At 38.0% G+C, this 25,708-nt stretch overlaps 2 protein-coding genes across 2 annotated transcripts in view; one reads left to right on the forward strand and one right to left on the reverse strand.

The window, feature by feature from the left end:
* The window catches only part of SYNE1 (spectrin repeat containing nuclear envelope protein 1), a 279,857-nt gene extending 268,187 nt beyond the window's left edge, over nt 1-11,670 (forward strand). Inside the window, exons 139-144 of the mRNA XM_053939505.1 lie at nt 407-607; nt 954-1,082; nt 1,444-1,656; nt 2,607-2,696; nt 4,538-4,596; nt 10,675-11,670. Of these exons, the coding sequence (XP_053795480.1) occupies nt 407-607; nt 954-1,082; nt 1,444-1,656; nt 2,607-2,696; nt 4,538-4,596; nt 10,675-10,915 (933 nt within the window). The 3' untranslated portion in view covers nt 10,916-11,670. The remainder of the gene's footprint in view (nt 1-406; nt 608-953; nt 1,083-1,443; nt 1,657-2,606; nt 2,697-4,537; nt 4,597-10,674) is intronic.
* Nucleotides 11,671-24,782: 13,112 nt separating this feature from the next.
* The window catches only part of ESR1 (estrogen receptor 1), a 103,836-nt gene continuing 102,910 nt past the window's right edge, over nt 24,783-25,708 (reverse strand). The window contains 2 exon segments of the mRNA XM_053937981.1: nt 24,783-24,955; nt 24,958-25,169. Of these exon segments, the coding sequence (XP_053793956.1) occupies nt 24,834-24,955; nt 24,958-25,169 (334 nt within the window). The 3' untranslated portion in view covers nt 24,783-24,833.

Consider the following 25,708-nt stretch of genomic DNA (forward strand, 5'->3'; position numbering starts at 1 on the left):
AGCAAAACTGAGAAGTGAGGGCAAAAGTTTTATTGTGAGCTAAAATACAGTTGTGCTACATCTTTAAATTTTGTTGGACCTACTCTGTCTTTAAAATATCTGAAACATGAGCCAAATCTTTAAAATTCAACTCTGACTTCAGGCTTTTAAGACTTTACAAGTTTAATTGGCTTGCTCTTGTTTATGCTCACAGTAAAATTTTAGTAGATGTTAAAGAGTGAACATTTGCAGAGTCAGAGAGTGAGCCCAGAAACGTCATATCCAGAGTAAAGGTACTGTTACTGGTGCCTTTCTGCAGCTGCTATGGCAAAGCATTGCAGTCTTGTGGTGCGTTCTCTACTTTATGTTTCTGAAAGTCACAATTTACCAATTTCCATTCTTTCTTTCCCTTTGTCTTACCATCAAGGAGCTGCAGAAAGCAATTGATAACCGCAAAGCAATCATCTTGTCCATCAATCTGTGCAGCTCAGAGTTCACTCAGTCTGACAGCGAGGAGAGCAAGAAGCTCCAGGAGCGCCTGTCTCAGATGAACGTGCGCTGGGAGCACGTGTGCAGCTTGATTGAAGACTGGCGCAGCTCGTTGCAGGATGCATTAATACAGTGCCAGGTCTGTACTGTGCCTATTTCAAATTGTCAGCAGCCCACATACTGAAAATATAAACCATTTAGTTACCTGATGTGCACACGATCCATCTGAAACTTGCCCGTGAAAGCCAAAATACAGCTTTGGTGTGGGTTTTTCTCAAGGGTACACCTGTGCTACCTAAAACAGGGATTTACAGCCCAATATTTACAAAATTTGTCATCTCTGGAATAGTATTCTCATATTCTATTCTATACTTCTTGGAAGTTATTTTATTTAGCTAGCAGAATGTATCAGAGGTTAAATTAAAAACCTGAGTTTGACTGCAATATTCTGCTACCCTGTTAAAACCATGATTCATCATTTGTAGGATTTCCACGAACTGAGCCATGGCTTGCTGCTTTGGTTGGAGAATATTGACAGAAGAAAAAATGAGATTGTGCCCATCAATCCAAATCTGGACTCAGAAATACTGCAGGATCACCACAGACTTCTGATGGTAGGACTATAATCACCCTTTACTCTCCCAAAACACATCACCAGAAAAACATCTAATCAGACTTCTCTTTCTTGTGAGGGTTAGCACTGTACATTGTGTGCTAACACAGAGCTGTGGGACCAGAGTCAATGACTGACTTTGCCTTGGTAGGGAACACCACTCACTTCCCTTAGTAGCACAACACGTGATTTTAAATCTCAGGCAACTACTAGGCTGCTGTAATCCTGTCAGATTAGAAATTTATATTGCTTCTCTTTTTTTTTCCATTTCTTTAATTTAAAATGTTGAGTTTTGTGAATTCTACTTTTTTTCTTTTTTTTTTGACTGCTATTAAAAATATTGATGCTTGCCTTGGCAACAGCAAATCAGACGTGAACTGCTGGAGTCTCAGTTGAAGGTGGCGTCACTGCAAGATATGTCTTGCCAATTGCTAGTCAATGCTGAAGGCAAGGATTGTCTTGAAGCCAAAGAAAAGGTACATGTCATTGGAAACAGACTGAAGCTGCTCTTGAAAGAGGTTACACGTCATATTAAAGACCTAGAGAAAATTCTAGATATTTCAAGTAGTCAACTGGTAAGTCACATCTTTTTATTCCTTTCTGTTCACTGAGCGTGTTTCCTTGCTCTTCCAATTGCCTTTCTCTGATCATTGCTATTGGCTGCTCTGTTTCTGTGGTTTGCAGTGCTTATCAAGATAGAACATGTAATCTTGAATATCATAAAGTATTCTTCAACTTCATATTGTAAATATCTCTTCTGATATAGAGGGGGGTTTAAATTCAGTATTTTTTTTTTTCTATTTGGTGTAGCAATTACTGAACTTCTTGGTTTGTTTACCCTGCTATTACTGAATCAGTCAACTGGCAAAGTATATGAGATAATTATTCCAGTAGCAGTACTGAAAATTATAGTATGTCAGTTGTCACTGGAAAGGAAGTTAATGCACACTCTGTCAAAGAGAGAAAAAAAAAAACATAAAATAAATTCTGTAATAGGGTAAGGAGTCCCTCATATGTGCCTCTTAGACTGTGAGCTATAGTCCAAATCTTTTCAAGTTGTCGTGTATCTCAGGTGTTTGAGAGGGCATTACACATACGTCTTTGCCAGCAGTTACAGATACAGAGTAAAGATTTCAAGGCTCTCCTTTAGTTCACTTATTTTAAAGGACTTGGATTAGCAGTGGATTTCTACCTGTTTAATCAAAATCTTGGTAGTACCAAACTTTTCTTGTAGCTCACAGCCAATAAAGAACAATCGGTTTTTCCCTTGTATTGACTTTGGTGGAAAATGTGTCACCTAAGCAAAGGAAGTTTTAACTACTGTTTGCTTTTCTTCTCCTTTAGGGCTGACAGAGAAAACATGAAAGGCCTTAGTCTTTTAAAATTTGGTAACAAAATTTAGCTGTTTTATTTTATTTGGCTTGGAAATAACTCTGCTGGAATTTCACTCAGGGTAACTTTTCTAGTTTGCTTACCTGTACAGCTAGTTGCTGTATTTCTGAGCTCCATTCCTTCTGAACTTTAGGAATTGTCCTCATGGTCTTCTGATGAATTAGACACATCAGGCTCAGTGAGTCCGGTATCTGGAAGAAGCACTCCAAGCAGACAGAGAACGGTAATTTCATGTCATTTTATATTCTTCCACCACTTGGATGGGAACTATAGATATCTACATCAGTTCTAGCCAGCTGGAAGTCACCCCTTCCCACTTGTTAGGAAAGGAAATGGCATAAACCAAAAGGAAAACACAGCTGCTTTCCCCAACCCTGCTGCATATCCCATCCTGCATGAAATCAGAAGTGGTAAAAACTATCTGAAACCAGGGCTGTCAGTGTGGTTGGTTTACCATGGTATGGCATGTCGTGTCTCTTGTATTTTGCTCTAGTGATGGCAGCACCCCAAAGTCTGGTCTTGTCTGGTATAATCAGTCCTCCATTTCTGTTTGGCCTTCTCTTCAGAGCTGCTTCATCAAGAATCTCAATAAGTTCTTTTGTCATTTCTGATGCAGGTTGCAGATAGTCTTATTGAGACTTTGGATGAATGGCTAAGTAGAGCTGAAGGGCACAAAAACATTATTCAAACCAGCTAGTTGTGCAGGACCTAATAAATGGCTACAGTGGCAACTCTGGAGTTGTCCATGTACATCGCTGGCACAAAATTCAAGAAATATAGCAATACATGCCTAATACTTAACACTTCCATACTCTGAGCCCAAATTGGAACTGCAATTATTTTGTCTTTTTCTGCAATTCTATTGGTTGATTAATTTGCTTTTTTCCTTAGTTCTTAAGACAATCAGATTGGTTTTCATTTTGTTTTGTTTTGTTTTGTTTTTCCATTTGCACTTTTTTGTAAAGCCTCTTGAGTTCTGTCTTGATAAATCTATGGCTCTTGAAATTAATTTATTTTTTAAATTTTTGTTTACATTCACTAGTTTCCTTTTAGATGCTAGTATGAGAATGTAAAGGAATACTGGCTTTTCCAAAGAAGAAAGAATATTAACCTTAACACTTTATTTCAGAGGTCAATTATTTTATCTTTTAAATTTAAACATAAATAATTTCTAATAACTCTGATATCAAAGTTGTAACTGAAGGTTGCCTGACCATTACAGGAAATGGAGAAGTATTTCACCATAAATCTTTGTCTAAAGAGCATGTAGAATTATGATCAGTTTCATCTTTATATTTTCATAAGGATTTGTCTGTCTCTAATTTGTTACTGTTCATATATGTGACTACTTTTGGTTTGTTTTTTTTTTTCCTCCATAATTCATAGCTAAGTTGTATGATTCCTTGGGTCTAGTTTTCAAACTTCTGGGTTCTGCACCCACACGATTTGAAGACTAAAGTGATACTAAAGTGTTTAGAATTTCAGTGCCAAATATGGTGATGCTAAGTAAATAAATACTAATACAAAAGAAATACAATCAGGATTATAAACATCTAACTGCATTAAATAATACAGCAAATAGCTGTGAGTGCAAGAATGCCCTTACAGTTATTTGGCCTTCAAAGTCGTGGGGTGTAGGAGAGGCAAAACTTGCCAAAGGAGGGTCTTGGACCTTTTTTTCCATGAGAGTATTAATTTTTCTGCATGTGCATTTTTAAATCTATATATTTTTCCATATTCAGCTTAATAAGATAACATCTATTTCATATTACATATTATTAGAACTAAATTTCTAGAGACTTTTTTTAAAACCTAGAGCTACTGTTCATAAAAATAATGTCTAAATTGTTATTTTTGAGATCACTCTGTGTGTTCCAATAATTTTCATAATCAGGTGCAAAGAAAAGCCAGTTTCCTTGGTTCATGGGTATTGGTCACTTCATTTGATTTTTTTTTTTTTTATGTTTCCTTTGCTGCACTTTTAATTTAGTTTCATCAGTAGCTTGTCTTTATTTGCCTGGACTGAACATTCTTCTTTCTTTACCCCCTATTCATTGCAAACAGCCACGGGGCAAATGTAGTCTCTCACAGCCTGGACCCTCTGTCAGCAGTCCACATAGCAGGTACCTTATTCTCCTGGTTTCCGCACTCTGTTCTAGAACGCCAAGAGGATGATAGAAATTGGCCGTGGTTCCTCTCAGTCTCACTGACTCCATCAGGTGGTCAGGACTTACACAAGTGGTAACTTCCCTTTTGTTAATCATTCAGCAAAAGGGACTTTCAATTACTTCAAATTCTTTGTTAAATAGAGACGCAGGCTAATCCTTGGACAGCTGCAGATTTTGTTTCACAGAAATCCCATGTAATCAATGTTTATTTTTCATATGCCTGATCAGAGTGAGTGTGTGTTTGCAGTCATGATATTTAATGATTATTTTATTTTGGTGTGATTTAAGAGGAATGCTAATAAGTTCATGGCAAACACTTTCTATCATCCTCTTTACCTCTAGATATTAAATTAAGGCAGGTAATAGGCCAATATCATATTCTAGAATTTGCAAAACCCACAGATCTGGATGAGACGTACTAACATTCTTTTCTTTATTTATTTATTTCTTTTTTTCTTCCTTTTTTTTTTTTTTTTTTTGTTTTGTTTTGTTTTCCCCTGAAAAGTTTTGTTCAGTTTGTGGGTTTTCAATACTTTAGACTCAAAACTAAAACTCAGAATTTGAGAGTATTGAGACTCGGGATCACTTTTTCTCCCCTCCTCAGACGAGCTGCAGTATAACATGCTAACACTGCCATGGCTCACCCAGTGCTCGCATCCCTGCATTGCTCCGGGAGCAGCACTGCCCCATCTCTGTCTGACCAGTAGAGAGCAGGCGTGCAGCTACAGCTTCTTGCTTTCCACGGTGTCTCCAGCAACCTGTCATCTCTGCAACTAACAGTGCTTCTGCATTCTTGTTGTTGTCAGTGTGATGTGTGTACCTCCACTCTTTCACTGATCGGTTTACTAGCCTCTACAATTATGAAGTTAAAAAAAAAATTATAAAAGGAAAGGAGCAAGCCAATGTGTGTAAAGGGGACATCTTTTGCTATTTCAGTGTCTTACACACTGCTAAAATAATCAGAAGGTGTGATTAAGGTATATTTGTTCTTATTAAATCTAATAATAAATCTCATATAACCTAAATTTCATTTATTCTCTGCATATCAAAAATTAACTGATTTGTTTGTAGAGTCAAAGATTCTATGCTGGAAAGAAGAAAACACAAAATTAAGTAATATTTTTTAAAAATAACTCCTGTTAGAGTCAAAGAAAGAAGTAAAAACATCTAATACAGTGATTGAGCCACAAACAAGCAGACAAAATACCTTTAAGAGTATTATTTGTTTTATGAGCAAAATCAAGATTTTATTCTCATTATAAATGAAGTAAAGAGCAAAACTACTTACCATGTCGATATTTACATAAACACTTATTCTAAAAAGTTTGCTTTACATATGTAGTTAGGGACAGTGAGTAAAGTGGCATAGTTGTAAAACCATGTAACAAACAGAACAAGTATCTTTTATTGCTTCCACATGCACTAAGTAGCTGCCTATTTTTAAGGATTTTTTCCTTTGAAACAGAAGGAAACCACATAGAAAATAGAGGATATATGTAAAATCCATCTTTCTGTCTGATGGAGAAAGAGAACTAATTATTCAGCTCCAGTCTGTTATGAAGCTTGGAGTTTTGTTTCTTGTAGGGAGGTTAAAAAAAGGGAGGAGAGGAGCTCTACTCTGCAGCCACTAACAGCGAGGAGGAGGGACGACGTCTTTGACAGATCAGCACGCTTGCACTAGCACCATTGTACTCAAGAAACACATTGTGTGCGCTTTTCCACTCTCCTGTGTAGTCAAACCACTTCTGCCAGCCTTCTGAAGTTTCTGGTTGTAGGTGCAAGCCCCTGGCTTGAAGAGCAGCTAGCAGCGTTTGGCAGCTTTGGGATCAACCCCTGTCCTAGCAGTGGCATTGCTGCGGCACCTTTCAGATCAAGGCTTTCCAGCACTGTTTATTAACACATCTTGTAGCAGCACAACACAATGTTCAATTTGTCATTCAGACAAGCATGGAATATGAATGAGTCACTGCTGAATAGGAAACTTAATCAAATGCGCAAGCCAGACAGGTTGTGGTTGATGTATAATGTGGTTTTAACGGATAATGCGGTACAAGCTGTCACTGTGTTCTTTAATATTTTGACATGCCTCTGATCAGAGTACTTTGTGTTTGATCTTGCACTGGATCAGCAAACCCTGTTAGAGTTTAGTATAAAGGAGAAATAAAGTCAGTCCCAGAAGGTTTATCACACAAGAAGTTGTGAAGGAAATTTCATTTAAAAAATTAGAGGGGCCATGCTTTGTGTATAGTAAGTGTCATATCACTTTGCCTTCTCCATTATCACCAGAAAAAGACAGGCATATATAGTGCGATGCTAAGAAAGGTGCAGGATTAAGCTAGACATTACACTGTGGATTTAACTGGAATCTCATCCAAGCTGTACTAGTAATCATTTGCTAGGTGGGAAAGAAAATCCAAGAAGCAATTCCTCTTTCTTCATCAGTTTAATAGAGCTGTCATAAGTGTATACCTGGATCTTTGCCTGTGAATTTTTTGAAGTGATTAAAATGTTAAAAGATTAAAATAGTGGTTCCGTTTGCTCAGGGGTGTTTACATTGTTTCTCTTGAACAGTTCTATTCAGGTCTTAGTGCCATAGTGCCAAACTCCATTTCCTGCTCTCCCCAAGCCTCCCCAAATGACTAGTGGATCTTTAAAGATCACTTGCTGTTCTGGAGCAGGCCAAACCACATCACTCTTTGTGCCTTTGCCCACAAAATTATACTCATGGCTACACAGTAGCTCAAACACAAGGTTTGCATTTGGCTTGCTATGATTCTTTTCCCAGTTATCTCCCTCACTCAGGGCTTGTTACTTGATTATCATATAGAGCTGTTGCTTCTTAAACTTATTAGATTCACCCACTTTTTTTCTGTGCAAGAAGCCAATCCTGTCTGGTATTTGCAAAGACCTTCAGCATCTGTCATCATACAGATGAAATTTACTATTCTTATATTGTGTGCAGTAGTCTTTTAATAAAGATATTAAATTAAGGCCCATTCTTGATTAACTGCAGTAAATAACATCCTACTAGGCCAGCAGTGCTTCTTTCAATGTAAGCCTGTTTTCCGCATTCCATTAGTCACTTAGCATTAAATTAACTTTATTTATTTCTATCAGCTTCACTTGAATGATAAATTCCTTTTCTAAAGCTTTCAGATGCTTACTGCAATACAGATTGGTTACATCAACCATATTTTCCTTGGGAAAAAAAGTAGCAATCATCTGTACAAAAAGGTTCCCCTTTGAGCTGAAATTAAAGTTCGCTTTGACCGTCCTATCTACAGCCTGATAAATTAGCTTCTTCTCTCTTGAAAAGCTTAGAGAAGAGTTCCAATATCACTGACATTACAAACTCTCAAAGTAAGGGTAGCTATTGCTTGCACTTATATTAATATATAAAATTTCTTGACATGAAGAAGCTTACTGTTGGCCAGGACTGCAGCTGTGCTTCCCTCTTTCATCTACTGAGTTGGAATTGTGTACTGGAGTGACTAGCAGATGGCCCTACCTCTTTTCCTCCTCACAGTGTGACAAATGGTGGAGCAATCAGAAGAGGCAGCTAAAGAGACAAGCTCAAGAACAGAAATTAGATTTTTCTCCAAAGTGGTACACAGTACTTCAGCTTTCCTTTCTCCTGCCAGGCTAAATAGGTGTTCTGTCCTTAAAAACAGTGAGCTTTATTTATTAACAATGTATCATTTTAACCATCTCTCTTTACCAAATCTATTATACACACTAAGATGGCCCATTCCATTTTTCAGCCAGTTATGTAGATTGCAGAGGTGTGCCTGCCATAAACACAAGCAGTACAGCACTCAAACTTTTTATAACTCCCCCTCTGAAGATGTTTTTGTAACATTTCATTATTTGCTTTTTGAATTGCTTCCTTGCAGTATTATTCTTCAATACCCTACTTCACACTGCAGAAAATATGGTTTGCTGTGGATTGTTTTAGTTTTTGAAAGTTTGTGTTCCTTTTGAAATCAGCCATGCAAGCTTACATTACTTTTTTTTTTTTTTTTTTTTTTTTTTTTTTTTTTTTTTTTTGTAAAACACAAAGCAAGAAGTGCTGGATTACTAATAGGAAAAAGAAAAGAAAAGCCAGAAAGAAAAACTTTGCTACTTTTTGATTCAGCTTTTTGGATATTCCCCTTCTGACACCCAGTGTTGTCCCAGGGTAATTCTGGGATAATGAAGAAAATGACACTTCACTCATTATCAAACACCAGTTAGCAGCTGCAGAAATGTGGTCATTTTTCGCTTTGGATTAACAACGTTTATACCATGAGAGCCTTATAAATAGGTATGCTGTGTAATCAAATGCTTGGAAGGTAATTAAGCACTCCTTGTTCCCTTTGTTCCTGCCTCAGTCCATTAACTTTCTGTATTGGTATTCTCAGACAGTAGAAGTCCTGATCTAATTGAGTTTTCATATGGAATGCTCTGGTGCTGTTTCATGTGCCATGTCCTTTCAATATCTTTTTTATAATATGTGATCCTACATTATGCGATAAGCATCTTTCCATCTGGGCTACAATAGTGTGGATTCAGATAACACAAGATCTGATGTTTTGATCATCACTGCTTCCTGGGATATTTAGTTCAAGCTAATAATTTAGCATATCTGCTAAATTAGTGTTTATGTATCTGTTGGCCACCTGAACTTTACCAAATTTTCTTGGCTTTGTTGAAGTCCTCATAGTGGGTGCTATACATATATGAACAAGAAAATAAAATACTCTCAAGCACAGAAATAATTCTTTTCTGAGCATGTGCAAAGGGAACCCTTGCTAAGCCTGGCATTGTTTTGAAGATGATATTTTCATTTTTGGATGCTTCCTCACTCAGATTCAGATTTATCAGGGAGACAGGATCAAAAGAACAAGGGGAAGTCAAAGAAACACTAAGGAGCCATCAGCCCATACTTACTTTACTGGGGAGCATTTGACCGCAGCCAATAAGCCTGATTTACCACATCTCCTTATGAGAATTTTTATCTCTTAAACTCTTGGAAACCATAGATTTTCTGAGGCCTCATGATCATAGCAACCATGCAAATGTATTATAGCAACATATCTGAGACAAAATTCATGATCTGATGTCCTAATGGCAGAGTTCTTGAAGCAAGTTACTTGAAGGCTCTGAGTTCTTCCATTTTTGGCTTGTGCTGAAAGACAGTATTTTCCCATGCCATTTAATTAGCACACTGAGACCATCAGATTTAATTTTTCCTAGTCACCCTTTTCAGCTCTGGACAGTTTCAGTCAAAAAGAAAAATGTGAAATTTATGTCTTAATCTTTCATTAAAGTAAGAAAATGGATTTTTGAAGTGTCCCTTTGGAAATATTTGTGTTAGATCTCTACTGCCTCATAGACATGATAGGTATGTGCCATTTCAAATTATATCCATCAACATAAGGGAGAAAATCACTTGGAAGGTGATGATGTCAAGTCAGTTGAGCAGATAGATTTTAACTGCTGATTCCGTGCACGATTCAAAACACAATGTGCTTTGTAGAAAATAAGTCCCCATTGCCTGTATCTTGGTGTATTGATTGACAGAAAATGATGTAACTGAATCTCAATGCATTATACCCTCATGGATACCTTATACCATAACAAATGTAGAAACCTCTGTAAATCAAATGCAACTGGCCATTTTAAACAAGAAGGCCCACCTTTTTAGACAGCATGCATTGAACAAATATGGCAGGTATGGCCCACCTTTTATTTTCCCCATTGCTATAGCATAGTGCTGTAAATGGAGAGTCTTCCCTATAAATGGTAAAGGGACCGTGTGGGTCACAAAGCCCCTTCTATTGTGATCATTTGGTGTTTTCTTACCCAGTCTAGAAATCCAGGGTCTCTTAAAAATGTTAGGGGAATAGCATGTTCACTGAAAAATACCTCTGCAGTTGTCAATCAAAGTCTGTGCAAATTGTAAATTGGCCTTCAGGGGAGGTTGAGTGCCCAAGGGTAACCTCTGCTGTAGTAATGTTTTAGTGTATTCAACTGCCCGTCTTCTTTCCTCAGGTCCACAAGAGGTGGCTCAGGTTCCTCCCCTTCTGAGGCTGGGCCAGCGTGGCGGTGCCCATCCTTCTTCCTCAGAGTCCTCAGAGCTGCTCTGCCACTTCAGCTCCTCCTGCTGCTCCTGATCGGGCTGGCATGCCTGGTGCCCATGACCGAGGAGGATTACAGCTGTGCTATGGCAAACAACTTTGCCCGCTCTTTCCACCCCATGCTGAAATACATGAATGGTCCTCCTCCATTGTGAAGGAGGCCTGGGGGCCTGTGGGACAGCGGGAGACCTTGCTGGAGTGCTGGCTGGGAGCAAGGTGGTTTTAAAGGGTGACAGGGTTCAGTGTGGCAGCTTTACCTGTCTGCTGTAGCCACTACTGTGCCCGTATATTTCTCTGCTGGCACTCCGCTCGAAACTCATCAGTGTATCAGTATCAAAGTGTACAACGTATTACCTGAGTAGCATCATTTCAATACTCGCATCCTGGGTACTAAGGAGGATGCAATGTATGGGAGGGAAACCTCTTCTGTACAGCTTTTGGGATCTTTTAGCCACTTTATATCCAGGTCATTGCCCTGTACTATGCATAGCCAAGGACTTGATACTGTAGATCCTTTCCTGTGTGCTGCTCCAAATGATCCATTAGCCAGTCTTTGTTAAATACCCTCTCAGTATCTACAGTATACAAAATAACCAATGCTTAAGGAATTTTAGAGCATTTGTAACATACAATTTTAAAGAATCTTGTATGGCAATGTATTATTCCCTGTGGTTTCTGTTTCAGGCATGGTGTTCTAACTTTTGCTTTGGATGCACAAGGTGTAAATCTGAGACGCACTTTTTTAAGGTTTAAAAAAAAATGGATGTAATAAATGAGATTGCAGAAGTTTTTATGAGGAAAAAATGTTGAATGTCAAGTTGAAAAACAACATATTTATGTATGTACAGTTTGCTAAGCCAAGTTTTGTTTGTATTGATTTCTTTGCATTTATTATAGATACCATAAAATATTTTGTCTACGTGCTTTTTAATGACAACTATGGAAACCTCTAAGTTTAGAATGAGATATGTATGGTATAAAAACAATAGAAGACATCCATATGCACTTAAAAAAGAATTAAAAAATTCTGTAACAAATTAATGGCATTAGGTACATGTTTGAATGACGAGATCTGGAAAATAACAACTGGCAGAATACATGGAAAAGTATCACATTAGAAGTTGTCCTTATATTGAAAACAGTACATGTTTTGGATTAATGATTCACCACTTCAGGTTTTTCTTTTTTTCAAGCTGCTTCTTGAAGTTCCCTCTCACCTGTGGGGTTTTTTTTTCCATCTATATTTCTGTGTATGCACTCATGTGCAACCTTTGACAATTGGGGTTGTACCTATCCACACTGAACCAGATTTTTTCCGGTGGGTATACTGGAAACTTGATATTCTGATATTCCTGATATTCTCCATAGTAGCTCAATACCAAGATAGATTTTTATGTTTTACCCATGTTTATTTTAGTGGAGAACGTAAGTTAAAATAGAAGAATAAGAGAACAAATTGAAAACTCATTAATTTTCCAGAACTATTGCAAAAACTTGCAGTCTACTCAGTGGCACTCTGCCCAGCTTATCAGTCAGAATTTGACTTTGAAAGAACAGGATTCTTCTCAATTATGAAAAAAATACAGAGCATGGCTCTAAGTTACTGCTCTTTAATAAGTTGGGGGAATGTGAAGCCATGACACGCACAATATGAATTTTTCTTCTGAGTTAAGTGGTTTTGCTTAGAATATATTGGCTTGCATGACAGAAATAAAAAGGCCAGAAAAAACTACAAGCACATTAATTGCTGTTATGTAAAATTACTTTTTGGCATGTCATCTTTTGAGCTCTTATGAGGAGAGGGTGGTCAGAGGTAGGGAACCACAAGCTGAACTCCAGCATTTGGAAGAGCCAAATAAAGCTTCCTTTTCAGATAAGTGTAACATTAACATTTTTTTGAAAAGGATTTTGTATGTTCACAAAATATTTTCAATGTCCAAGACACAAGTCTGGACTGACACAAGTATGTGTTCTTTTCAAAGCTGAGTTTCCTTCATTGCTATTCAGAAGTTAGGCTAGGCTAGATTAGTATTCATAATCACTCATTCTTAGTAGACAAAGATAAGGAACACACATTTGGGCTACAAGGAAGAGCTGTTATTCACCAAAGGCCTGAAATATTACATTAAATTGACCTCTCCTCTCTTTTCTGTTATTGTTCACTTTGGTGACGTAATTTAATCAGTGTTAATCAGTGCACCTACATGAAGAATTCAGTAGTTTGCTGGATCAGTTAGTCTAGGTCAGTGCAAGCTTTAGACATCCTTTCATCAGCCAGACTCTGAGTCTGCTGGTTAATTTTGTGTTGAAAGATATTTTTGTTTTCTTTTTAAAAAGCACTATAAAGGGAAGAAAAAAAAAAAAAGACTTATTTAAGGAGACATAAGAATCTCAGCCTCATTGTCTCCTGTTTTCCACGAAGTAAAGAATGTGGAAGATCACATCTTCAAGTACCAGTAGCCCTTTCAAATTCAGTGCATTTTTGGCTGATGATTACCTGGAGGGCACACATGCACTGTCTCTCCTCTGCCTAGCTGATGAACTGGTGGACAGTGTCCCTGTTATGCTTTGCTTCTTTCCAGCTGTTTCAAAGTAAAGTTTCTTGTGTTTCTTCTTCAAGCTCTGATCTGTAGCCGTGGATCTGACTATCAATGTACTGGGAGTTGATGTAGGGAACTTTTTTTTGGCCCCAAGGGATCTGCTCACACAAAGCAGTCATCCCAGTGAACAGCAAACTCTCTACAATGCCTGTGAATAAGGCAGTCACAGATGGTGACAGAGACCCATTAGAAAAATGTCATAAACAGGAAAAAGTGCCTGTTTGTAAATCCTAAATTTCCCATTCCTTCAAGGACAGGAATGTCAGTCTCTAAGCTGATGTGTCAAGGGAATCACAGACGATTTGCATCACCAGGTTAGAGGGTCCTTTGAGTGCCTCTTTGGAGTTACTGTTTTTGATACTTTAAGTCTCAACTCAAAATCAGCATCAGGCCAGTTAAAGTAGTTTGAGCAGTATGCTCCTGCAGAAGGTATTGTAGCCATGAACCAATTCCACCATACTTCACGTGTGATTTTGCAGAACTGGATCTTGATCCTAAAAACTGACACAAAGAAAGCAAAATATAAGTAAGCAGGAAGGCTCTTCTCAAGTTCCATCCCAAGAGTACCAGTAACTCGGGGGTCTAGCTTGAGTTGCAAATCCCCATGAGATATCAACATATGCATTTATCACCACAGCATGAACCAGATTAAAAGGGGCAGCTGTAAGGGGGAAAAAACACACCCAGAAAGCCATCAAGCATTGCAGCCACTGGCACTAGCCAGCTTGGCAGCCTGGGCATCTTTCTCATCCTGATAATGGGATGCTAAAACTTTCTAAGTGCACAAGTTAGAGTCTGAGATGCCCTCTCTCTGTGATAAGGTGGCAGCCCAACACCTCTCCTCTTCCTGAAATGTCACCTACTTGGGCTCTGCAAACACAAGGGCTGATTTCTGGTGATGCACCTTGAGCTTTGGCTGCAAGGCATGAGGAAAGGCAGCAGAGGAGCTGCTGAACTCTGGGTCTGTATTGACATTGTGAGTTCAAGCATAGAGAAAGTAGACTCTGCCTCTTGGGGAGCTCAGGTCATAATTATGTTGTATTTTTTCCCTTTTTCTACAGTAGATAAATGCAGTAGCTTCTGCAGAGGTGTAATCATCCCCCCAGCTTGACATACCTTGCAACTCTGAACCTTGGTTATTGGCTTGTAGTCATCTCAGAGCTAGTGAGTGTTTAAAGGTAAGAGGTTGCTCAGTGACTCCAGACTGTAGTATCAAGGCGCTGTGTCATTATGCTTGTATTGATAATAGTGAAAATAATGAGCACAATTTACCCTGGACTCCCTGCATCTTTTTGTGGAGCTTCATTTGTGGACCATGCTTTGCAAATTCTGAAGGCACTTTTGCAAAGTGATATTTAGAGACATCTGACAATGTTAGGAGTACAAATAATCTCAATTTGACAGAAGTAGTGTGCCCTTATTCCTCATAGCTGTGAGCATGATGATACACATTCCCTATTCCCCACCCTGCTCCAGCAGTGATAACAGCTTCTTTCTGCAGCAGATCAATAGCTCCTCACCACTGGTTTGCCACCCTTCTAGCTTTGTGAACACCTTGTGAGCAGTATTGCTCTCTCCATCTTTAGAATGTTTTTCTGCATATGGCTATTGAACAAGAACAAAGATCCTGGGCTTGCTTATGAGCAGTCATCCCTGGCCCTCAGCCATGTGTTATTTGTGGCTGAGAGATCTGTTTACAACTGATAGCATCTCTCAACATGCTCATCATCATCATGTGCATCTGAGTGGATATGTGTCTGTGTGTTCAAAGGCATAATAGACACTGGTTGCTCACAGCCTTCAAACTACAGATGCTATCAGGACTTAGCCACTGTAGGAGGATTCTGAGAAATAAGAACAAGTCAAGGAGAAGAAATGTAGATTCTAAAGCAATAGAAACCATTGATCTGCTATCTTTCTGGCACTTACCATATTTTATTTGGTGTTTAAAGCAAGAGATTATGGAAAGGAAACAGGCAGAATAGTGCATTTTGATTTAAGCTGAGTTGTTTGGCAGCAGTCAAATGCAGAATTCATCTAAAGCAGTATTTTTCTAAACTGAGGGGGAAAGGAGAGTGCAGGTAGGGATCTTTTGGGTTGTGGGTATTTATAGGCACAGAGTTCCCCGCATAAGGGAACTTGTCTGGGCACTGGCTGAGTGGTTTTAACCTTGGCAGCATGTTGTGAAATGCACTACAGCCAGCTGAATTCTATTGTTGTTGTCCTGTATGGCCGTAATTAGACCCAGAGGGACATAGGCATGAAACCTGTATTTTGGAGAGTTGTGCTGTGGTAATAATATTAAGAAAATTAGAATGTTCTAATAATATTCCCAGATAAATAAATAAATAAATAAATAGGAATTATTTAGAGAAGTAATTTTTCTTCCCAGAAAGGAGTAGATAAAGATCTGTGAAACAAGATAAAAGGAAATGAATAACTGCTAGCATAAGCACTGAAGTTTGTCATAGACTACAGCCTGGTTAAGTGACAGAAATCTGAATTTTGTTAGACGATGGCTCTAAAAGCGGACAGGAACTGAAAGCTATAGCATCTATTGTTTGGTGCCACCTAATATATCATTCGAGAAATGAATTGGTCAAAACTGCTTTGTTCAAGTAAAACTCTATTTAAAGATCTGAGACACAGCAAATGGATTTGACCACAGTAATGTCTGAATTACACTGGCACATTTAACTTTTTGGAAAGACAGGATGCTTTAGGAAAGTATTGTCCATTTCTTGTATCAAAGGTGTCCTTGGTGAGGGGGGAGAGGTGCACCAGAGAGCTCTTCTGGTCAGGGATCATGCAGATGTGGATGTAGTTTGCACACAGGTTACTCAGATCAGGCTTTTTTTTGTTTGTTTGTTTTCTGGCATGTTGTAATTCCTGGGAGACTGCTGTTATAGATGTTGAAATTGTGGGTTTTTCCATTCCTTTGTTTTTAGAAAGGATGTTTTAAAAAACAGCTGGAATTAAACCTACCAGAGTCCACTTTTTTATGTAAGTGCTCACAAGGCTATCCAAGAAGTGGGACATTCATGGCTTTAGTGTTTTTTTAATAAACAATTCAGAAATTGTCTGGGAAGTTCTCCTGCCCGTAGAGCTGCAGGTTAAAACATAGTTGCGATTTTGACACCTTTGCTAAACTTGAAGTACAGTGCAGGCAGGCATGCAGACTATGGGGGCAAGGGGAGAAAAAAGTACTGGAAGAAAGCATGGTGCTGTAGCATTTTGGTTGAGATAGATAGATACAAAGACATTTCTGAGCCATAGTTTCTTTTCCTACTTTCAGATTTAATGTAAGCAAAAAATTAATCCTGTAAGGGCAGACTGGAATTCAGTCTTTCCCACTTTCCTATGAATGGCTAAACTTTCAAGTTTTTATGTGTTCTGACTCTTACCACAAATAGGACAGCACTCTTTGCTCATCTCTAGAGTATAACATACTTGTTCATCTTTCCATAGATGACACAAGTTCTGAAGAGGTGAGTGAAAAATAGAAAGATTTGCTTCTTGTCAGATTCTTTTTTGTCTTAGTCAGTAGTATTCAGTCTTTATCTGTAGAGAAGCTAAATACCTTGGTCCCAAAAGTGTTGCAAAATCTGGCTAAAAAAAATGCCTGAAAACATCCTTTCCTCACATGCACATTTTTATCTATTTAAAATGGTAACATTCTGAAGTTATGCACCAATGTGTAGGAATGGAAGACAGCAGGACATAAATTTCGTATCACCTGTATGCCTGCAGAAATGAAGACATTAGCAGAATGACACCTAAATACCGCACCACAAAGTTCTTAAAGGGACATGAGAGCTAGTTAACTTTGTTCCTGCTGAGATAAGTGCCAAATGTTATTATTTTGATGGTCAATTTTCCTGAAGACTTCATGACCATTTTTACACTTGAGCGTTTGTGTCTGCAGGATGCCATGGTGAATGGTAGAAATTGGAGCCTGGCTGAGCATGAGAAAAAACACATATGTAGTGCCCTTCCTTGGGCATTCTTTCTATGAGAGCACTCTGATGAGTGCTATTTTATGTTTGTATTTTCCTCTCCTCTTCACTGTATCAGTGGTGGAGACAAGCAGTGTAATGCAGAGGAAGGAGATATAAAACTTCCTAGCCTAAGAAACAGCTGCTTCATGGGACTTTTAATGTTACAATATCTGGATAGGAAAAAAAATTTTAAATCTATCATTTAATTTTGAAGAATAAGCATGGCCAGAAGGCTTTTAATGAGGGAGGGTGCCCCACTGAGTGAGATCACCAAGGCTTTAGCCCCTGAAGAAGCTGTTACCATTGCATTATGAGGATTGACTGAACAGAAAAGAAAAGCAGTCAAATATGTTCTTTGATTGTGTCTTAAATATGTCTTACCTATCTAATTAGTCAAATAGAATAAAATATGCTGGAACAACACAAGTGTCACTTACATGTCAGCAAAGGGAGAAAGAAGGGGTGTGGGGGATGCCAATGTGTCCAGCTGTGTGCTTCTATATAGGATCCCCTGGAGGAGCTGCTCTGTAAGGTGTTGTGTGTGCAGTCAGGGAAGCGAGGGTGATGGACTCAGGAGTTTTAGCTGCAAAAGCTCTGCAGTGAAATAGAAAGGCATGTCCTTCTGTATCATTTCTCAAACTTCTTCACCTATCAGATGCAAGAAATTGGGAATGAAGCTGGAGTCCCAGATGGCTCCTGACTATTGAAATGTGCCCTGCCTGGCTGCAGAGGCGTTCTTCCTGGTGGGTCTGGGTGTATGAGCAAGGTGACATCTCATCTGCCTTCTCCCATCACAGAAGACACATCATGGGAGGGAATGAAAATGAGGGAGACAGACTTTTTTCAGTTGTTCCAATTGACAGGGCAAAAGGCAATGGGTGCAAATTAAATCACATGACATTCCATTTGAGCACAGGCAAAATGTTTTATAACATGAAGATCATCAAACACTGGAAAAGGGTGTCCAGAGAGGTTGAAAGATCTCCTTTTCTGGCTATTCAGCATTCAGCTAGGCGTGGCCCTGAGCAATCTTTAGGTGATCCAGCTCTGAGCCAGGAACTGGACTAGACAGTCTCCAGCAACACATTCCCAGCTTACTGCACTGTGATGCTGTGTTGTCATGTCATACTGCAGAAAGAGATGGGCAAAAGAATGCTTAACCTCAGGCAGAGTGCAATCCCAGGCAGTATGCAATGCTTTGCTCATTCAAATTGTTACATTTTTTGCAGAGGTAAGTATGTTCAGACTTTATCTGTGAAGTTTTTCATTTAGGAGTGCCATATTTTTGATTTTGTAGGAATATTCTCCTATCTAGCTGCTTTTTTTAGGTTAAGTCTCTAAGTTCAGTATTATGTAGCAACTGTCTTAAGCCATTTCACCATGAACTGTAAGTGCTCATTTGGTCCTGTGGTTAAAAAATTGTATAAAGCCATGAAATGGTGTCATATTTTGAATCAGTATTGAAAATTACTTTATTATGAGCACATGTACATGTGCAATTAGTTCCTATTACTCTGACCTGCCCTTTGTAGCCAAAGAGGCAACTTGCAGTCACGTTCTTTGTTATGGAAGTGTATTGCAAAACAATCACATTATTTTGAACCATTGTCTAGCTCTACTCAGCACTTAAAAATTCCAACAGTCCCCAGCATTCTTTTAGAATCTGAATAGGTTATTAGCTTTCATATTTAACAAGCTATGAGATTTTGCATGAACAAAGTCTTGTCTTCATCATGGAGATGATACTTGGAATCAAGGTAACCATCTTATAATTTTTCCTTTTAAGTTAAGTACAATGAAATATCCCATAAAAACAAAGAGCTTTTACATATATATTAATATAAGAAAAAAACCTATGAGCCAATAGTCCTATGTTGAACCAGCATGGTACAGAAAATAGATTAAAAATAATCAATATAGGGACCATATTCTCTCCATGTTACTGATAAATAAATATACTACAAATATTGAAACATGTCAGTATGTATGCAAATGCTATAGATTACTGGTTTGATTATTTGCAAACACCAAATATGATTCTGAGATTCTTTTACAGAATAGAGTTGAGTTCAAAGTGGTCTTATGTCAATAAAAGTATCATTCATTCTTTTCATCCCTTCCTGATGGCTTTGTCAAGACAATTTTTTCTTTCTGAGGACTAGTTTAACTTGGAGAAGGAGTACTATTTACCTTGATATAAGCTAGCTCATGGTAAGCGACAGCCAACTATAGAAGGCTAAATTCACACCATTTTTCTCTTCTGCCATAATCTATTTCACAAGCCAAAATAAGGAATGTAACCAAAATACTAAGAACATTAAAGAACATAAAGTACTAATACTTATCTAACTTCCCTAATGTCATTAGGATTACTAGAGACTACACCTAGCTTGTTGCTGACTCTAGATATGGAGTCTCTGATTCTTTTCAGAGAAAGTGAAGAAACTAATAAACAGTTTTAACTTTCATTTAGATGCACAGAAACAGACACATGCTGATTCTTTCAAAAACAGTGTACCATTTTGCTGTCCACTGGAAAACAATAAGCAGAGAAGCATATTTTTAGAACATGCAAAATATAACAAAATTAAACAATATGTTCTGATTAATTCTTTATTTTCAACATCAAATACATTGATAAAAATCTTGCACCAATCAGGTAGCCTACCATATTTTTATTTAGACTTTTTTAGAACTTTTTTTAGGTGCAAAACAAAGAAAAAATACCTCACCAAAACCAAAGACGTCAATAATTTCATATGCATCAGTGAAAGAACAGAATACTTCGACAAATACATTATGACAGCTGAGCCTATACCAAAGAAAGGACTTTGCATTGACAGACTACATAGTGCACACAAAAGCATTGGTTTCATATTACATACAATAAGGTAATACATAAAGTGGCTTAATAATGCAAGTCTCATGACCAGCAGTCTATCCCTTCCTTTTTCAATGGGCACTTTCTGAAGAAACAGACTTCTAATCATAGGCACACAGGATTACAGAATGTTCTAATTTGCAAGATGGCAGCATATATATTTTTCTAGATTTTTGTTTGTTTATTTCCTTTAGGCACGTTTGAATGCAAAAAAATTTAATACCTCTCTAACACAGTGCAAAACCAAATACCCTTTATGGGCAACAATCACTTTGAAAACGACTTTCAGGATATAAGGCTACCTACATTTGAAGGATGAAAGGGAACTGTGAGTAGAAAGTGTAGGACATTAATATTGGGAGAACATTAATTTTAAACTCTCAGATCAGTTTGAGATTATGCTACACTTGCAGGTGACAGCAAAGACTGGTTTGTATTATGATACCATTGTTACACATCACCTTTCTATTACATGTATTGACTTTCTATCTGTAAAGCCATATCACAATTGTAGATAGCATTGAAAACATCAGTCTCTTTATTCAAAGTAAGAAATACACTTCACACAAGTTCAGCTGAGAATGCCTTATATACAAAACCTATTATCTGTAGGTTGAGTTGCACTCTAATTTTAAAACAGGAAATTATATACACAAGAGGGGCTTGCCATGTTCTTACTAAGCCTGTAAGAAGACTAAAGACCTACTGAGGCAGAATTTTTATCTTGTTGGTAGTTTGCTTATTTTTAAACATTTGGCACAGGTCTTAAGGAATTATTTGCCATCACCTGCAATGGATGGAGGCTCCAGTACAAATCCTGACTCGTATGAAGGGGATGGTTTGGGGTCTTTTTGCTTGCTTTTTTTCAACTCAAGGTCCAGTGATCTGCTGACGGGCCTTACAATGTCCTTGGGAGCTCAGTTTGGATTATTTCTTTAATTACACTTTTAAACCCCTCAGTGTAGAGAAGGAGAAAAATCATCAAGTGATGTCACTGAAACATAATAGTAAATTTATCACAACACACCAATAAACTTTCATTAAACTATTTTACCCGAGTACAAATCTTATTACCCAACTGGGAGTTTTACCTGAGACAAAGTCTGCAACATTGAGACGTGGCTCAAACCACTATAAACCAGAGTAGCTTTCACATATTCAAACACCAAATATTCTGACACCACTAAATGCTACATATCTCCCTATCTCCTCTTCTACCTCCCAAGCTTTTTGCAATACTTCAGTAACAACCATGTTCTCAAGCAAAGCAAATTCATCTGGTCTATTTATGTTTGCCTTGTGCTGGTATTATTAAATTGCCTATGTTTCTAGAGGGTTTCTTTGTTTTTTGATGTTTTTCTTTTTTTAAAAAAATCCATGTATAAATGTTACAAAATAATTATTTTGTTAGCTGTCCAGAGACATCACTATGAATGTTTTGGTAAAAGCATAATTAGCTGCCTTGAAAAGTTTTCTTTCATTTTTTTTTTACATGCTATATATTTTTATGTAATATCCAGCACCAGATATTCAGGTAGTACTGGTTTGTCAGCTGCAAATATAAAGTATATATGTGTATATATATATATATATACACACACATAAAATAGCATCTTGTGAAATAACAACTACCAAATGTCAGGCACAATTGTTTGCATACACGAGAGCATCATTCAGAATTACATATTTAAAAAGTTGCCATTTTTGTATCATAGACTTTATTTAATCAATTGAATAGCTACATTCATCTGTCTGATATGGGGGCCATCTTTATAGATAACTCTGGGAATGTTACTATATTCATTAAGGTGCTGCTTCAATAAAAATCTCATTAAAAAGTTAATGACATGGATCCTAAATCTGTCCCGAGGTAAATTAATGTATTACTGGGAATCACTCTTTCTAGGTTGCCCTTCACTGTTGTCACCACAAACACGGGAGGACTGGATGAAAGCTAAATTGCTTCCTTGCAAGGGCTGAGCCCAGGAAAGAATTCATAATTATTGTGAGCTGACTGATATTTTTCTGTATATTCCAAGATACATTATTATACCCTTCTGACTGCTGCATACCACTTCAAATAATGCTTTTCCATCTTCACTAGAAATATATCTTGAGTGTAAAGGTACTTGCCCTTTATGGTACCATCCAAATCTGACCCTCTGTTGTGAATTGCTCTCTGTGAACTACCTTCTATCTTCTAGGTCAAATTTACACTTGAATCAATGTAATGACCTATTCTGGGATGTAGGAAGGGAGGCATTCATTTAAACCAATTTTCCTTCCAGCTTATGAGCTTGATCTGTGTGTTCTAGCCTAGAGAACAACAAGTTGCATGTAAATTATTTATAGAGCAGCTCTAATACACACTGGGCTACAAGTGAATGATAATGGTATAAGCACCTGAATTTAACTACAGGGATTCCTGTGCTCCATTCAGATCTTAGCCTGCACTCATTTCATGGTTTTTCTAACACATCTGAAAACCAGCTACTAAAAAAACCCAAAATTTCCATTTTCTTTCATGACATTTAGGAGCCCTCAAAAAGCCCTTAGGTACCAAATAAGCGCTCGCAAACACACGCATACACACATGCTTTTACTGAATACACAAAAAGACAAAATCTTCAGAACATTCAGAAAAAAATGACACCATAATATGCATCAAGAAAAGGCCTTTGAACTTACGGTGACTGTTTCACATGTTTAGGCTTGCACAGTTTTTGAGGAATCTTCTCAACCATTGGTAGCATGTAGCTTTAGGCTTTCAAATTGCTCATATCCTCAGATATGTACATTAAACTATTATAGACACCATTATGTACATTCATTAAAGAATTGAATTCTTGACTTGAAGCACAAATCTGTCCTATGCCTTGCTGCCTTCACAACTGCTGTGAAACTTGATCTCACTGCACACAGACTCTGCTGTGTGACAGGGAGCGTAATTAGACATAGGCACTCCTGTATGGCATTACTTGCACTGTTTCCTATATTTAGTTTCTACAGGATATTCCAATCAACATAAAGGTTTCAACTATTGTAAAAACATTCCTGAACCATTTCACTAGCACTGTGGCCATCTGCAGTGGAGCAGCCTACACATGTGCTAGGAAACAGCCTCACTGGTAGGGTTGTTTCTTCCAACCAGCTGTTGGAATAGTCCCTGGTTCGTGCTAACTCCCAGTCTGCACCTTTCAATCAGAAGTGCAGATAGCACAGGCAAAGTTTATCATTACATTAGTAAAATAACCCTGGCATATGTAATAATCTCATTCCAGTACCCAGCAAAGTTCCCTGACATTTAATTTTTTAGCATAGAGCCAGTCAAACAGCAGCACCAACACCTACTTTGGATAGCATATCATGTGGAGTTCTTCAGTCTCTTTCACATCTTGTTGAAACTCTTGATGTCAGTGGACCTTTTGTATATTTACAGTTGGTCTGAAGAATCAAACTGATACTTAAAAATGTCCTTAGGAGCTACAGACATGCATGGAGAAAGACAGATACATCTTTCTGGACATGCAGTCCCAGAGTCTATACCATGTGTGAGGCTCATTGCCCAGTTTTGGTGTCACAGGTGAGCTGGCTCTTAACAGTGATTTTTGAAGCATGCCACAACAAGAGCCAAAGAATGCCAAGGCAAGGAAAAACCTGCTGCTCTGACTGTGATACTAGCCCTCCCACACACAGCTAGACCACACTCTACTGAGCGGGATGGGACCATCCCACCCTTTTGTGCCAGTCCCGCACTGGCATCCTCACCCCTTGCTTTGTAGCACAACAAAGCACAGGATAGGGGTAGGGATTTTTTGTAAATAGTGCTGGATCCTGTATGTGTGTGAAGACCTTTTTTTAAGACCTGATTATTTTTGTAATCATCTGGTCTGATTCAAGAGTGTTATGATTCTTTATGTTATCACTGTTTGCCATGTTGCCCTGGATTTACACTCTTGGGCAACAAAACAATTTAGCTTTCTAGGATCAGACAAGATAATATGCATGCAAAGCAATTCATCTAGAGGATATGGTAAGGGTACCTAAAAGTTTGGTCAGAATGAGGTTGAAAGGGAGTTGTCTCGTGATGTAAGCCAGCAAGGTAAAATACTATAATTCTCAGACAGCAATTCCTTTATACTGTAGAAAGAAAAGAGGCAGGAATCTAACTAGACTACCTTGCAGTGCAGCTTCCCTATGGCACACTAAGATGCCAGTCAGCTTTCTCTTTACACTGCCCAAGAAGTCATCCAGAATCTCTACCAAACTGCTTCAAAGTTTCAAGCAAGTAAAGGATTAAGTGAGCTCATGATTTTGGATGGATAGTAACAAAGACCACCACTCATGAAGACACCAATATGCATGAGTGGTATGGCCTATCAATTTATAGTAAAATGAATGTATGGTTTAGATGATGACTTAGTTACCCAAATAACATGCAAAATTAAATTAAAACACTGCAAATTTTAAATCAAGTTAGCCAGACAATCTTTGCCGGCTATCCATGGCAATGAAATGTCTTCCATTTAGGATAAGCAATCAATTTAGGCAAGCGCTTGACAAACACTCATATGGAAAATGCTGGTGTCTGTTGTCACTGGAGTGTTTTCAAAGATGGCACTATAGATGAAATGAAGCATGAGCTAGGTAGAACACTGCTGGGTTTCTCATACCACTGTATATGCTGACTTCTGTTTATATTGTATTCTGCATATTCTCCTCTTCTTTGCTGTTTACATAAAAAGACTGCAAGGAATGAGATGAAGCTGATGCAGTTGTCAGCTGGCTTCGGTTCTCCTCTTCCATGGGTGCAGCACTCCTGGCTGCTGGGGCGTGCAGTCGGTGAGCGTCCAGCATCTCCAGCAAGAGATCGTAGAGTGGAACTACATTCTTACACTTCATATTGTACAGGTGCTCCATTCCTTTGTTGCTGTGGGTTGTGATGAAAAAAGTTACTTTTTAAATATGCTGGGGCCGGGGGGGGAGCTACCAGCTAATAATATTTGCTGTGTTCATATAAATCCTGTCTTGTACTCAACAACTTAGCAGTGCATTTGCTGTACGCATCTGCTACAGTTAAGCAGATGGTGGCACCTTCAAAGAATGTTGCAGACTGCTGTAGTCAAGAATGTAGCAGACTGCTATGCATCTGGAATTTCCTTAATTGTACAAATTCTTTTTAGAGGGGGAAAGAAAAGGTTCATTAACACAAGAACAAAGAAACTCTATGAAATGACACAAATGAAAAAAGCCACATGCACACATCCCTTGACTTTCCCTCAAAGATCTGTGTATCAGTTCAAGAGGTAAAATCTGCATGTTTCAGCTTTAGTAGCTATGATGTGGTGTTTATTCTAATTTAAATTTCATTAGCTGAAATAATGAAAATTAAAATCTGTGTAGCAACATCTCCTGTGGTTTCATAATAATAAAATCTATAGTATATATTCATAGAAATTTATCCTGTTA

This window comes from Vidua chalybeata, chromosome 3 (genome assembly GCF_026979565.1).
Source record: "Vidua chalybeata isolate OUT-0048 chromosome 3, bVidCha1 merged haplotype, whole genome shotgun sequence".
NCBI classification, from domain to species: Eukaryota; Metazoa; Chordata; class Aves; order Passeriformes; family Viduidae; genus Vidua; species Vidua chalybeata.